Here is a 16814-nt window from a genome sequence, read left to right on the forward strand (position 1 = left end):
GATGATGATGCCAGCAGAGGGGAGATGATGATGTCAGCAGAGGGGAGATGATGATGTCAGCAGAGAGGAGATGATGATGTCAGCAGAGGGGAGATGAGGATGTCAGCAGAGGGGAGAGGATGATGTTAGCAGAGAGGAGATGATGATGTCAGCAGAGGGGAGATGATGATTTCAGCAGAGGGGGGATGATGATGTCAGCAGAGGGGAGAGGATGATGTCAGCAGAGGGGAGATGATGATGTCAGCAGAGGAGAGATGATGATATCAGCAGAGGAGAGATGATGATGCCAGCAGAGAGGAGGGGATGAAGTCAGCAGAGAGGAGATGATGATGCCAGCAGAGAGGAGAGGATGATGTCAGCAGAGAGGAGACGATGATGTCAGCAGAGAGGAGAGGATGATGCCAGCAGAGACGAGAGGATGATGTCAGCAGAGAGGAGATGATGATGTCAGCAGAGGGGAGATGATGATGTCAGCAGAGGGGAGATGATGATGTCAGCAGATGGGAGAGGATGATGTCAGCAGAGAGGAGATGATGATGTCAGCAGAGGGGAGATGATGATATCAGCAGAGGGGAGATGATGATGTCAGCAGCGGGAGAAGATGATGTCAGCAGAGGGAGATGATGAGGTCAGCAGAGGGGAGATGATGATGTCAGCAGAGAGGAAATGATGATGTCAGAAGAGGGGAGAGGATGATGTCAGCAGAGAGGAGATGATGATATCAGCAGAGGGGAGATGATGATGTCAGCAGAGAGGAGATGATGATGTCAGCAGCGGGAGAAGATGATGTCAGCAGAGGGAGGGGATGAGGTCAGCAGAGGGGAGATGATGATGTCAGCAGAGAGGAAATGATGATGTCAGAAGAGGGGAGAGGATGATGTCAGCAGAGAGGAGATGATGATATCAGCAGAGGGGAGATGATGATGTCAGCAGAGAGGAGATGATGATGTCAGCAGCGGGAGAAGATGATGTCAGCAGGGGGAGATGATGAGGTCAGCAGAGGGGAGATGATCATGTCTGCAGAGAGGAAATGATGATGTCAGCAGGGGGAGAAGATGATGTCAGCAGAGGGAGATGATGAGGTCAGCAGAGGGGAGAGGATGATGTCAGCAGGGGGAGATGATGATGTCAGCAGAGAGGAGATGATAATGTCAGCAGAGAGGAGATGATGATGTCAGCAGAAGGGAGATGATGTCAGCAGAGAGGAGATGATGATGTCAGCAGAGGAGAGATGATGATATCAGCAGAGAGGAGATGATGATGTCAGCAGAGAGGAGATGATGATGCCAGCAGAGGGGAGATGATGATGTCCGCAGAGGGGAGATGATGATGTCAGCAGAGGGGAGAGGATGATGTCAGCAGAGAGGAGATGATGATGTCAGCAGAGGGGAGATGATGATGTCAGCAGAGGGGAGATGATGATGTCAGCAGAGGGGAGATGATGATGTCAGCAGAGGGGAGAGGATGATGTCAGCAGAGAGGAGATGATGATGTCAGCAGAGGGGAGAGGATGATGTCAGCAGAGCGGAGATGATGATGTCAGCAGAGGGGAGATGATGATGTCAGCAGAGGGGAGAGGATGATGTCAGCAGAGAGGAGACGATGATGTCAGCAGAGAGGAGAGGATGATGTCAGCAGAGGGGAGATGATGATGTCAGCAGAGGGGAGATGATGATGTCAGCAGAGAGGAGATGATGATGTCAGCAGAGGGGAGATGATGATGTCAGCAGAGGGGAGATGATGATGTCAGCAGAGGGGAGATGATGATGTCAGCAGAGGGGAGATGATGATGATGTCAGCAGAGGGGAGATGATGATGATGTCAGCAGAGGAGAGGATGATGTCAGCAGAGAGGAGATGATGATGTCAGCAGAGAGGAGATGATGATGTCAGCAGAGGGGAGATGATATGTCAGCAGAGGGGAGATGATGATGTCAGCAGAGGGGAGATGATGATGATGTCAGCAGAGGGGAGATGATGATGTCAGCAGGGGGAGATGATGATGTCAGCAGTGGGAAATGATGATGTCAGCATAGGGGAGATGATGTCAGCAGGGCAGAGATGATGGTGATGTCAGCAGAGGGGACATGATGGTAATGTCAGCAGAGGGGAGACGATGATGTCAGCAGAGGGGAGATGATGATGTCAGCAGAGAGGATATGATGATGTCAGCAGAGAGGAGAGGATGATGCCAGCAGAGGGGAGAGGATGATGTCAGCAGAGAGGAGATGATGATGTCAGCAGAGAGGAGATGATCATGTCAGCAGGGGGAGAAGATGATGTCAGCAGAGGGAGGTGATGAGGTCAGCATAGGGGAGAGGATGATGCCAGCAGAGAGGAGAGGCTGATGTCAGCAGGGGGAGATGATGATGTCAGCAGAGAGGAGATGATGATGTCAGCAGAGAGGAGATGATGATGTCAGCAGAGAGGAGATGATGATATCAGCAGAGTGGAGATGATAATGTCAGCAGAGGGGAGATGATGATATCAGCAGAGGGGAGATGATGATGTCAGCAGAGGGGAGATGATGATGTCAGCAGAGAGGAGAGGATGATGCCAGCAGAGGGGAGAGGATGATGTCAGCAGAGAGGAGATGATGATGTCAGCAGAGAGGAGATGATGATATCAGCAGAGAGGACATGATGATGTCAGCAGAGGGGAGATGATGATGCCAGCAGAGGGGAGTTGATGATGTCAGCAGAAGGGAGATGATGATGTCAGCAGAGGGGAGATGATGATGTCAGCAGAGAGGAGATGATGATTTCAGCAGAGGGGAGATGATGATGTCAGCAGAGAGGAGAGGATGATTTCAGCAGAGGGGAGATGATGATGTCAGCAGAGGGGAGATGATGATGTCAGAAGCGGGGAGATGATGATGCCAGCAGAGGGGAGATGATGATGTCAGCAGAGGGGAGAGGATGATGTCAGCAGAGGGGAGAGGATGATGTCAGCAGAGGGGAGATGATGATGTCAGCACAGGGGAGAGGATGATGTCAGCAGAGAGGAGATGATGATGTCAGCAGAGGGGAGAGGATGATGTCAGCAGAGGGGAGATGATGATGTCAGCAGAGGCGAGATGATGATGTCAGCAGAGGGGAGAGGATGATGTCAGCAGAGGGGAGATGATGATGTCAGCAGAGGAGAGATGATGATATCAACAGAGGAGAGATGATGATGCCAGCAGAGAGGAGACGATGATGTCAGCAGAGAGGAGAGGATGATGCCAGCAGAGACGAGAGGATGATGTCAGCAGAGAGGAGATGATGATGTCAGCAGAGGGGAGATGATGATGTCAGCAGAGGGGAGATGATGATGTCAGCAGAGGGGAGATGATGATGTCAGCAGAGGGGAGATGATGATGTCAGCAGAGGGGAGATGATGATGTCAGCAGAGGGGAGATGATGATGTCAGCAAAGGGGAGATGATGGTGATGTCAGCAGAGGGGAGGTGATGATGTCAGCAGAGGGGAGATGATGATTTCAGCAGAGGGGAGATGATGATGTCAGCAGAGGGGAGATGATGTCAGCATAGGAAGGTGATTGACCAGAAAAGAGAGAATTCAGCCACTACTTGCTCCTAGCCTGTTCTTTTCTTGTTAATTTTTAAATAACTTCCTGCTGCCTTGGCACTTCTTTTCCTTTCAGGTTCAGAGGCCCTGTGCAAGCATAGTAATTGGCACATTCAGGGCCAAAATGAACCCAGTTGGAAGCACTCAGTGAAGAAGTCTAATAGCTGGCTGTTCTTGGTAAATATTTATTAGGCTGCTTTTTAGAGCCTGGTAATGTATCTATTAAATATTTATGAATGTAAAATAGAGAACCGTAAATGGCCATGACTACACTCATCAAGTATTTCTTTAAAATTCAAAATTAGCTCCTAAATAGAGTCTGCAAGTGCCTTGAGAAAACCAATTAGAACCTTAATCCCTTCTGTGGAGTGATTTTCCTTCCCTACTTCATTATGAGGCCTCTGTGTTTGCTGGTCCCTCAGCTGCATGGCCACCCGTGACCCCTCTCCAGTAACCTATAATCCATACAACAACGTGCCATCAAACAGCTCAGGGAAATTTTGCTTCATTCAACCAACTCCTGGATAAACTCATTAACGTCCTCAGCTTCCAAGAGGATAAGCAGCAGCCAGGAACTTGAGGTTTATTTGTCAGGGGCTTGGCATATGCTCACTGCTTTAATTTCACACGCATAGAAATGCTTTGAGCTGCAAGATTCTTTCTTGCATCTATTCATGGCATAACAGACTTGACTTATTCTAGAGCCTTAGCAATTCATTTATCACTGAGACTCAGTTTTCTGCTTCCTTTAAAATAAGACCTATCTCTGGAAGGGAGGATTGCAGATCATAAATAATTTTTGCACATACTATATTCCAAAAGATTAAACCCACCAACTTCATACTCTGTTGATATCTGTCAAACATTAAGATGCTTTAGGCACAGAGAACACAAATCTGTTTTCTCTGTGAAGACCTATCCACTTACAGCTTTGTCTTCCTCATCAATAAAATGGGATTAAACAGCACAGATGTTTGTAATATTGGTAATGGCAGGTAAGAAAATATTTGTAGCTGCATCAACTAAGATAATGTTTGTAAGCTTGCCTGGAACAGTGCTTAACACAGGTCAGTATTCAATAAGTAACTCATCTTTTGGAATATAATATAGAGACACGGTGACTTGTTACTATACAATTAGATAATTACTAGAGAGGTTTTCTATTCTTTCTATAAGCATTGTGTTTTACTTTAGTATATAGGGATTCAGGTTGATTGGTGTGCTGTAATATTGAGTTGCACCTGCCTCACAACACCTCTGAGTGATCTTGGTCTGTCCGCCCACCCCCATATAATGTTCCCATCACACCCATGAAAACTCCTTACGGGTACAGAGCCATTTAAACAGACTTTTACCATCAGCGTTGGTAATTTGATGTAATTTCATCCTCGATGTGAGCTTGAGATCAACCAAGTGAAGCAGCTTAGATAAAATCACATCATTAGAGATCGCATTCTCCTTCCGACTCAAACTGTGGTAAGCCAGCTCTATTTCAACTGAGAAGAGCCCTCTCCCCCAGGAAGTCGCACTGCGACATACTGGACCCATCTGTTTTTTCCTCTCCTCTCCTTTCTTTTTCTTTATTTCTTCCTTCTTTATCCATCACAAATGAACATATGCAGCACTTTATAGAATAACAAAGGTTTCTCACTCTTTTAATTTGATTGTAAAGAGAACCTAACTGTCCACAAGGGGGCATCTTTACACCATTTGGTCTCTGGGGAAAAAAAGCACGTTTTTCGTTAATGTCAATGTACCTTCTAACCACACCTGGATAGACCTCAGAAATATGTGAAGTGAGCTGAGTGGCCCAGAAAAAAACAAATATCACATATTCTCTGACGCATGCACATTCGAGTTTCTAGCTTCACGCATGTGGGTTTCTGTGGGAGTGAGTTAGGTCATGGAACCAGAAAGGGGCACAACCAGAAGAGGGAAGGAAAGAGTTTTAGGGAGTAAGGATAGGAGAGTTTATAGAGTTTACAGCTTCAAAGTGGAAGGGCAATACTGGAGGTAGAAGGATTTAAACAGGGATGAAGGTCAGGGAAATGGCTGGCAGTCCAAACAAGTAGATGTGAAAACTCCTACGGAAGCCTATCTTATAGAGTGATAATGAGAAACAAACAAACAGCAACAAACCCCTAGCAACTACAGGGTTATCAATCCAGATAACACCTTAATCACAAATATAAGATTAAAGTGACAACTGAGAAAGAGGTGGCACAGGGTGTATGCCTCTGGGTGTGATGCCTGCAGGCTGCAGTATTCCTTAGAGACTACTCTCTGGGTGTGATGCCCCGAGGCTACAGCATCCCCTAGGGACTATTCTGCTCAGAATCTCCACTCTAAACACAATCAGAAAATATCAGACAGATGCAAAATAAGGACTGTTCTTTCTTTTTAAAAACATTAATTTCTGAAAAATCAATGTCATCATAGTCAATAAAAGCCATGAAAACTTTTCGTATTCAGACCCATGATAGCTAAAGATGACATACTAGTTGATCTTAGTGGGGATCTTGTGCTGGGAAGGGGAGGAGGGCAGAACTGTATCATCGGGCCAATTAGCAACATGGGAAAATAGATGGCAGAGTAAGCCGGGTATGGTGGCACATGCCTTTAATCCCAGCACTCGGGAGGCAGAGGCAGGTGGATTTCTGAGTTCGAGGCCAGCCTGGTCTACAGAGTGAGCTCCAGGACAGCCAGGGCTATACAGAGAAATCCTGTCTCATAAAAACCAAAACCAAAACCAAACAAACAAACAAACAAAATAGATGGCAGAGTAGAAAAAAATAGGATTGATGGGAAGTCTGCTAAGTGTTTATCTGAAAAACTCAACCCTGTTCTTAGTAAATACCAACTAAATTATTAGGGTAAAATTATTAAATATGGTAGGAATAGAAAACAGTTCACAAACTGCATGTGTATTCTTCATACACACACACACACACACACACACACACACACGAAAGAGTCCAGTTATACCTCCCTGAACATGCCCCGACTCATCTAATAATCTTGGAAGTTAAGCAGGGCTGGGTCTGAATTGAAGAGGGGGCTAACAAGATAAACTAACAGCTATTGGGGTTCAGAAAATGGTGCCTAACGTACAGCGCTGCCACTGTGAACACTGGAACTACTGTCTATCTGACCTTCTCCTATCCTGCCCGCATCTCTTGCATCTTTTCCTTTCCCCTGATGTTTCCGCAGCTGCTTAAATGTTGTATCTTTCACAAGAACAATTTACAATGAGACTGGAGCTGGCAACACAATGCCTAGGACCTAGGTGACCTTCGTCTAGGACTACTGTCTATTCTTCAGGTCTGTCTACCTCCTTTAAAAATCAGCCCCTCTATGATTGCCTACAAACCTCACCACTCTGTTCCCTGTATGTTAATGATTCAACAACCCGGGGGCCATTTCTGAGTTTCCACAGTTTGACTATTGTACAATTATAAACAAACAGTACCTTTTCTCCCACTAAGCTGTGCATTGTACATTTGTCTAAACTCATCTTTAGCTTTCTGGAGGTAGCTAATTCACTAAAGTCAAATGCCCTGGAACACAAGCCTTCTCTCAACTTCCTTGAAGGGCATTTCTGGATTTCTTCTTGGGAAGCACAAATTCAGCAGCTGTAAACATCTCTCTAGGGGAGTTTCCAACCCAGAAGGGAAACTATGCATTTGCATCAGACTTCAAGAGCCCTCTGCTGACCTGCCCGCTGCTGACCCCACCCCCCACCCCTGAGAAAGTGGGGGAGAATCTTGAACACATGGGCACAGGAGAAAAGTTCCTGAACAGAACACCAATGGCTTATGCTCTAAGAACAACAATCAACAAATGGGGCCTCATAAAACTGCAAAGCTTCTGTAAGGCAAAGGACACGGTCAATAGGACAAAACGGCAACCAACAAACTGGGAAAAGATCTTTACTAACCCTACATCCGATAGAGGGCTAATATCCAGTGTATACAAAGAACTCAAGAAGTTTGTCACCAGAGAGTCAAATAATCCTATTAAAAACTGGGGTACAGAGCTAAACAAGGAATTCTCAACTGAGGAAACTCGAAAGGCTCTAAAGCACCTAAAGAAATATTCAGCATCCTTTAGTTATCAGGGAAATGCAAATCAAAACAACACCGAGATTCCAGCTTACACCAGTTAGAATGGCTAAGATGAAAAACTCAGGGGGCAGCAGATGCTGGAGAGGATGTGGGGGGAAAGGAACACTTCTCCATTGTTGGTGGGATTGCAAACTGGTAAAACCACTCTGGAAATCAGTTTGGCAATACCTCAGAAAATTAGACATAGTACTCCCTGAGGACCCAGCGTTACCACTCCTGGGTATATACCTAGAAGATGCTCTTACATGTAATAAGGACACATGTTCCACTATGTTCATAGCTGCCTTATTTATAATAGCCAGAAGCTGCAAAGAACCCAGATGTCCTCCAACAGAGGAATTGATACAGAAACTGTGGTATATATACACAATGGAGTACTATTCAGCTATTAAAAACAATGAATTCATTAAATTCTTAGGCAAATGGATAGAACTAGAAAGTGTTATCCTGAGCAAGGTAACCCAGTCACAAAAGAACACACATGGTATGCACTCACTGATAAGCAGATGTTAGCCCAAAAGCTCAAAATAAACAAGGAATAATACACAGGAAGCTCAAGAAGAAGGAGGACTTGAGTAAGGGTGCTTTGGTTCCTCTGAGAAAGGGAACAAAATGCTCACAGGAGCAATAAAGGAGACAAAGTGTAGAGCAGAGACTGAAGTAAAGGCCACCCAGAGACTGCCCTACCTGGGGATTCATGCTACAGTCACCAAGCCTCAACACTACTGTGGTCGACAAGAAATGTATACCAAAAGGAACATGAAACATCCAGTGGAAAAAAGGATGGTTGCCTCCGGAGGGGCCCTGTCAGAGCCTTACAAATACAGAGGCAGATGCTAGCAGTCAGCCATTGGACTGGGCATGGTGTCCCCAATGGAGGAGCTGAAGGGTGGTTTACAGCCCCATAGGAAGAACAATGATTTCAGCCACCCAGACACCCCAGGACTCCTGAAGACTAAACCATCAACCAAGGGGGGCACATGGTTCTAGCCAAAAATGTGACAGAGGAAGGCTTGTCGGGCATCAGTGGGAGGAGTGGCCCTTCGTGATGTAAAGGCTCAATAGAGGCCTCAACAAAGGGAAACCGAGGGGGGGAGGTGGGAGTGGGTCAGGTGGAGGGGCATATAGGTGGAGGCTGGGGGAGGGAGGAGGGGTTGGGGTGAGATTCACTTACATTCCTAGAGTGGAGCTTCGGTCATTTCTGTTTCCCAGAACCTTTCAAAGGGAAAAGGATAGACATTTTGTAGCAACTGAGGACTTTATCTTTGGTCTGAGGCCAGCTCTTTGAGCAGCCTGAAGCTCATAAAACAATACCAGAAATTTCAGAAATGTGAAAGACCCCTTGCAATTCTATCACACCATTCTCTCAAGAGTAAATTGTGGCCTTTGCCTTTAAGAGTGCTCCTCCCTTTTTAAGCTGGCTAAAAATAAAAACTACAACTCCTGTAGAGTTCTGGTTGTCTCTTGGCGGTTTTTCTAACAATTCCCCTCTGTTGGCGTTACGTGCCTCCGCCACCCTCGCTTTGTGTGTATGACGTATATAAAGGGCTGATGCTTATAAAGGGTGGTACTATGTGATAATGGGAGGGACAAACAACCAAACCTTGAGCTAGCAATTGTTAGCTCAACCCTGGAACAAGCTGCCTCTTTAACATGTCAAAGCAGACCTGGTGCCCAGGTTCTCCCAGCATCCCTCAGGCCCTACCTGTTATTAGGTGTGGCTGGCACGCTTCGCCCTCTGCCCTCAACACTCCAGCTGGGCAGCTGGGCTGCCTTTCCCCCATGCTCCTCCCTATACAATCCACACATTTTGGTTATTTGCTCTTTTTGTGCCTTTGGATTCTTGACTCCTGTACCTTCCCTTCACATGGCCCAGTTCAGCCTGGTCATATCCACTCTGGACTTTCCCAGATCTGTCTGCCTCTGGCTATGTCTCCCTTTTTATCTAGAATAAACTTTCTCTACCAAACTTAGGAGAAGTCATGTCTTTCCTTTCCTTTTTATTTCTTCTTCTTCTTCTTCTTCTTCTTCTTCTTCTTCTTCTTCTTCTTCTTCTTCTTCTTCTTCTTCTTCTTCTTCTTCTTCTCCTTCTCCTTCTCCTCCTCCTCCTCCTCCTTCTCCTCCTCCTCCTCCTTCTCCTCCTCTTTATCCCCTCTTCTTTTCTTCTTCTCCTCCTCCTCCTCCTTCTCCTCTTTTTTATCCCCTCCTCTTTTCTTCTTCTCCTCCTCCTCCTCCCCCTCCTCCTCTTCCTCCTCCTCCTCTTCCTTGTCCTCCTTCTCCTCCTTCTCCTCTTTATCCTCCTCCTCTTTTCTTCTTCCCCTTCTTCTCCTGCTCCTCTTCCTTCCCCTTCTTTTTTTCATTCTGCAATAGCCTTATTGCTAAAATCTTGCTGTGGCTCCATGGGATAGGTTTCCCATGAGACACCTCTCTCTCTCTCGGATCAGGCTCTGGCTTTTACTGTGGCTTCTTGACCCCTTTCTGACTCCATACTCCCAACTCCCCCACCCCCATCCCCTTGAACTACTTACTGTTCAGAGCAGTTTAATCCCTAGTCTCTGGGACAGCAGATGAAGTCCCAGCCCCCAGCACTTTCAGTCCCGCTCTGTAGCTATGGTATGCAGGGAAGGTTAGGAGAGAGGCTTTCACGGTCACTGATAAGAAATGGGTCATCCTCACCTCTTTATCCCCCTGGGAAGCAGAATGGGCTATAGTCAGTTTGGGAATTATCTCGGGATTTTGCTTCTCCTTTCTTAAACCTTCTCAGATAATCCACTTTTGTTTATATTTTACCTAAAACTTAAGATATAAGCAAGTAGGAAGAACATTGCTACATTGGAGGTTAAAATGGGATGTAGTGCTTTGTAGCCATGGGATTTAAAATGCACTGTCTATTGCTAGCTGAGTTTTAAATGGCTGTTGATAAAGTCAAGGTTGAGTTTTAACTTAAACACAGGGTTCTAATTTTCTTGTTATCTACAAAACTTATGTACCCAAGAAGCACAGAGGTAGAGTTGCAGAAAGCACGTGTGTGCTTCATGAAGTAGATAGGAGCCACAGACACCATAAACATATACATAAAGCTGTCTTTCTTACTGTCATTACTGCAAGTACAAAATGACTGCCTGTCACCTACCAGAAAAGGCTGCCAAAATACTCCAGGAATTGATAGACACCACCACCCTGACCCCTCTCTGTAAAGATAGATCATAGAATTTTCATGGCCAGGAGAGGTTAGTTCTGACTCTCTCAAGGCTCAGGGAACACTATCACTAGACATTGACCATACCTCTGTCAGGAGCTTCTTGGATTAAGAGATTCTTGTTTATGCCTCTTCCCTTTCAGCCACTGCCATGCCATCCAGACTGAGGATGGCCCGGAAACTCTGGGCCCACATGAGCCACAGCCACGGCCTCATCGGTGAGTACCGCAAGCGCCCAGGAGGCCGCAGGGATGCTGGAGGCGTGCATCGCCACAGGATCAACTTTGACAAAGATCACCCAGATTACTTTGAGGAAGTTTCTATGAGGCATTACTGACTGAAGAGGAACCAGAGCTCTGCCCAACTGTCAACCTGGATAAATTGTGGCCATTGGTCAGTGAGCAGACAGGGGTCAATGCAGCAAAACTCAAGCCTGGATCTGCTCCCATCACTGATGTTGTTAGATCATCGGACTACTACAGAGTTCTGGGCAAGGGAAAGGTCCCTAAGCAGCCTGTCATCGTGAAGGCCACATTCTTCAGCAGAAGAACTGAAGAGAAGATTAAGGGTGTTGGAGGTACCTGTGTCATGGTGGCTCAAAGGCCACTCCAGGGGTTAATTAAATGCTAACCTTAAAAAAAAAAAAAAAAAAAAAAAAAAGAGTACCAGGCAGTGGTGGCGCACACCTATAATCCCAGCACTTGGGAGGCAGAGACAGGAGGATTTCTGAGTTCAAGGCCAGCCTGGTCTACAGAGTGAGTTCCAGGACAGCCAGGGCTACACAGTAAAACCCTGTCTTGAAAAATCAAGAGAGAGAGAGAGAGAGAGAGAGAGAGAGAGAGATTCTTTTTATGTTCCTTCAAAATGGAATTTAGTTTAGGAATGTAATAAAACCTACAAGTTTAGCCAAATACTTTTTTGATAAGCTGTCTGTAACTGCCTGCTTAAAGGCTGCTGCTGTTGTTGCTATAATAAATTACCTGAGGTTGGGTACGTCATAAAGAAATAAGGTTATCTAGGTCACATTTCTGAAGGTTTAAAAGAAAACCTTCAAGCTGGTAAGGGTTCCCTGGCTGCATCACAGGAGAGCAAAGTACCAAGGGCCTAGGCCATATGCATTCAGAGCCAAGCACTTTTTAATTCCTGAGAATTAAAAGCCCACTCTACAAGGTCTCATACTAAGGGCTCAAGGGGACACTGAGGCAGATTGTCTTTTGGGCAAGCAGTTTTTTAGAATTATCTACACCATGGATGGTAGCATGGCAGAGCCTCTGAGAGAGTTCAGGCCCACCCATGAAGCAGAGAGGGATGTCCTATGGCAGGTGCTTCATTAGTAGCCCATAGCTTTCATATTCCTGGGCTGCAGCAAAAGGAGCAAAATTTTAGTCCTTTAGTTAATATATGTCCACCACTCTAGATGTGCCACCTGTAACCTCTCACTTAGTTAGGGTTACATGGTGAAGAGACACCATGACCAAGGCAGCTTTTATAAAGGTCATTTGTTGGGGCTGGCTTACAGTTTCAGAGGCTCAGTCCACCATCCTTATAGTGAGGAGCCGGCAGACAGTCGCGAGCTCTACATCTTGATCCAAAGGCAAACGGAAGGCACCAGGAGAGTCTCTTCCACACTGGGAGCCTGAGCACTAGGAGACTTCAAAGCCCATCTACACAGGGACACACTTCTTCCACCAAGGCAACATCCATTCCAACAAGGCCACACCTCCTAACAGTGCCACTTCCCAAGAGCCAAGCATATGCAAACCACCACATTCCACTCCCAGGCCCCCACAGGCTTGTTCTAACATATGAGTCTATGGGGGTCACACCTAGCCATAGCATAAAGCAAAATACATTTAGTCCAGCTTCAGAATTCCCCATGGTCTATCGCAGTCTCAACAATGTTAGAGTCCAAAATTCAAAGTCTCTTCTAAGATTCATGCAAGCTCTTAACTATAATCTCATATAAAATCAAAATAAAAAGCAGATCACATACTTCCAACATCACAGGATATACATTACTATTCCAAAACATCATAGTGAGGAAAGACTGGACCAAAGCAAAACAGAAAACCAGCTGGGCAAACTCCAAACTCTGTATCTCCATGGCTGATGTTAAAGTGCTCTTCAGATATACGATTCCTTTCATCTTTGTTGACTGCAACAAACTTCTTTCTCCTGGGCTGGTTCTACTCCTTGTTAGCAGCTTTCCCCAGCAGGTATCCCAGTGCTCTGGCATCTCTAATATCTTGGGGTTTCTAAAGTAGCTTCAACTTCACAGCTTTTTTCCCCAAATCTGGGATCCACACATGATCTTCTGGACTCCTCCAAAGGCTTGGGTCACTTCTCCAGCTCTGCCCTCTGTAGCGCTCTAGGCTCTGGTTGACCCCACTCCATTGGTGGTGCTGTTCTTGGTGGTCATCCCATAGTACTGGCATCTCTAATATGTTGGTGTCTTCCCCTGCAACTAGGCTTCACCAACAGCCTCTCCTAGGCTCTCTTTACACTGCTAACCAAATTCTTTGCTTGACCCCTTTCGTCCTGGGCCTTCAACTGCAACTGAAGCTGTACCTTCCCCAACAGCCTTTCCTGGCCTCTCACAGTCCTAAGCCTCAGCTACTCTCTGTGATCCCTTCATGCCTTTAAAACCTGGAATATTACATATTACCAAGTCTATCTCTGGAACACATCTTTGTACACTCGGAAAACATGTCCCAGAAGATTTCACCTCAGTGATGCTGGTCTCCTATTAATCACTGCTGATTTCTTAGCTACTTATAACCAGCATCAATTGTCCCAGTAGCTGCTGCTATTCTTGACTCTAAGACCAGAGCCACATGGCTGAAGCTGTCAAGTTCTGCTGCTTGCTGGGACTGGAACATGGTCCACTTGTTCTATTACATCATCACCAGCTTTCTGTTTCACAATTCCTTCACTGCCTAAGCTTGGCTGCCCTGGAACTTGCTCTGTCAACTGACTTTGAACTCAAAAGAGCTGCATGCCTCTGTTTCCTGAGTGCTGCAATTAAAAGCGTGTACCATATCTGGACCTAAGCTTCTCTTTACCTTTTAGTCAGGGTTTCTATTCCTGCACAAACATCATGACCAAAAAGCAAGGTGGGGAGGAAAGGGTTTATTCGGCTTACAGTTCCAAATTGCTGTTCATCACCAAAGGAGGTCAGGACTGGAACTGAAGCAGGTCAGGAAGCAGGAGCTGATGCAGAGGCCATGGAGGGATGTTCCTTACTGACTTGGTTCCCCTGGCTTGCTCAACCTGCTCTCTTACAGAACCCAAGAATACCATCCCAGGGGTGGTACCACCCAAAAGGGGCCCTCCCCCTTTGATCACTAATTGAGAAAATGCCTTACAGCTGGATCTCATGGAGCCATTTCCCCAACTGAAGCTCCTTTCTCTGTGATAACTTCAGCCTGTGTCACAAGTTGACACACAAAACCAGCCAGTACACCTTTTCACAAGATCTTTATACATTCTGGATTGTAGTTCATTCCAGATACAGTCAGGAATAGCCAACCAAGAATAGCCAGCACACCCCTATTGCTTAGGATCTTGATAAACGTCCTTGGAGGAAGTGGAAATAACAGACTCACAGCTCTCTAGACTCTCATTCCAATACCTGACATTTCCCAGTGTCTTGGTTAAGGTTTCTATTGCAGGGAAGAGACGCAACAACCACAGCAACTCTCATAAAGAACATTAATTGGGGCTGGCTTATATTTTCAGAGGTTTAGTCCATTACTATCATCGACCATGGCAGCATCCAGGCAGGCATGATACTGGAGAAGGAGCCAAGAGCTCTACATCCGGATCATCAGGCAGCAGGAGGAAACCTCAAAGCCCACCCCAGTGACATAACTTCTCCAAGAAGATCAATTACAATATGGCCATATCTTCTAATAGTGCCAGTCCCTGACGTAAGCCTTTAAAGGTATGACCCTATGCAGCCATTCCTATTCGAAACACCATATCCAGTAACAGTGGGAATTGCTGAACCACCTTCAAAGGAACAAGTGAGCAAATCCAAGTCGCTCTTCGCCCAGACCCAACAGTACTTCCCAAACCTAATTCCTTCCATTGTGCTCCATCTTTCACAGGTTTCACTCCCAACACTGCCAGACCAGGGGGCCAAGCGTCCAACACATATTCAAACCACATCCCAATCATATCAGCTGCTAAAGAAATCCCCATCAGGAAAACCCAATTCGTAGCTCACCATAGCTGCATGATGACGGGCAGGGGGATCTTAGCATTCCACCTTGGAGGCTACAGAGGTCTGCCGAGAATAGGGTGCCAGGCATGGTGCCACAGGTCTTTAGTCCCAGCACTTGGGAAGTAGAGGCAGGAAGATCTCTGAGTTCAAGGTCAGCCTGATCTTCAGATGGAGCTCCAGGAAAGCTAGGGCTACACAGAGAAACCCTGTGTCCCCAAACCAAAACATCAACAAAAAGTTAAAAAACCAAGTGTGTGTGAAAGGCTGTGTAATGTGTAATGCAAGGCCATGTTTACTGGCTATAAACAGGGTGTTCAGAAGCAAAGAGAGCCCACTGCACTTCTTAAAACAAAAGGTGTTTATGTATACAAAGCAAAAACCTTGTCATCTGGTAGCAGACTGGACAAACCAGAGGAATCAGGAGAAAGGTCTTTTGGACCCATGGAAACAGTGGAATAGTTTGTGCCAATCCCAAAACAGTTTTCTTGCCAATGCCAGTGGACACAGGATCTGTATGATGCAGTCCCCTCAAAATGAAATGTTCATAAACAAACACACTTTATATATGTATTTCTTGTAGAAAAAGACAAACACAAAATCATAAGGAAGTCCAGGACTCCGATTGCAAGCAGAAAGGAGTTAATTATGTGACTGCATCAGATTAATTTCCTAGGGCAGCCATAGCAAAACAACATGGACTAGGCAACTTACGCAACAGAACTGTATTTTCTCACAGTTCTAAGGAATAGAAGTCCAAGGATAAGAAAGGAGTCATCAGGCTCAGACTTCTCTCCTTGGCTTGCAGATGACCGCTTCCTCCATACGTGCTCGCATGGCCTTTCTTCTTTTGGTACTGTTCTTCCATTTCCCCTACTCCTTCATACCTTCCCTTTCTGTCTTTCTCACTGTTAAACCTCCCCATACTTCTGAAGATACCAGCCATATTGAATTGGGAGCAGCTCCAATGATCTCATGTCTCTGGGTGCCCTCTAAGCACAGTGCCATTGAGGTAGAGGGTAGGGCGCCAGTCAACACATGCATTTGGGGGGACAATCCAGCCTAAAGTATACATGTATTGAAAGTTAATGTGCATATGTTATGTGTGTATCCTTCACCCCAAAGACCTATATTAACTGCGTAGACTCTGACAACTTACAGGACTGTGACTAGCACCAATTCTCTGTGCACAGGATAGATTTTGATTAGTCTCTGCTCTCCAGAGAAAGAAATCCAAGAGAAAAATCTATCATCTATCTATCTTTGTCTATCTACTTAATTACCTACCATCCATAGCTTAAGACGTACCGGCAGCGCCCCTGGCACTGGGCAAAGACACCTTATGGGTGGTGGTTGGTGTTCTTGCATCAGTCAGGGGCAGAGCAGGTGGTGGTCCTTTGTTCATCCAGCTTGATGGCTGGCTTGGAGGCCAAAGCTATTTTATAGCTAGGACTCATAAAAATCAAATCACGGGCTGGAGAGATGGCTCAGCGATTAAGAGCACTGGCTGTTCTTCCAGAGGTCCTGAGTTCAAATCCCAGTGACCACATGGTGGCTTACAACCACCTGTAAAGAAATCTGATGCCCTCTTCTGGTGTGTCTGAAGACAGCTACAGTGTATAAATAAATAAATAAATAAATATTTTTTTAAAAATCAAATAAAATCCAGACAGTGCAGCAAAAGAAGAGGAAGACAGAGACT

General features: G+C 45.8%; 1 protein-coding gene and 1 non-coding gene across 2 annotated transcripts; both read left to right on the forward strand.

Moving 5' to 3' along the window:
• The first annotated feature begins 11041 nt into the window (after positions 1 to 11041).
• LOC127683668 (60S ribosomal protein L27a-like) lies at positions 11042 to 11520 on the forward strand. Its single transcript, XM_052180960.1, is given in 2 exon segments — positions 11042 to 11240; positions 11243 to 11520. Coding segments are annotated over 2 exon segments (477 nt in total).
• Positions 11521 to 16426: 4906 nt separating this feature from the next.
• LOC127683888 (small nucleolar RNA SNORA48) lies at positions 16427 to 16571 on the forward strand. Its single transcript, XR_007977673.1, has one exon. It is a non-coding gene; the product is annotated as a small nucleolar RNA SNORA48 (small nucleolar RNA).
• The last annotated feature ends 243 nt before the right edge of the window (positions 16572 to 16814 follow it).

This window comes from Apodemus sylvaticus, chromosome 4 (genome assembly GCF_947179515.1).
Source record: "Apodemus sylvaticus chromosome 4, mApoSyl1.1, whole genome shotgun sequence".
Classification (NCBI taxonomy): Eukaryota; Metazoa; Chordata; class Mammalia; order Rodentia; family Muridae; genus Apodemus; species Apodemus sylvaticus.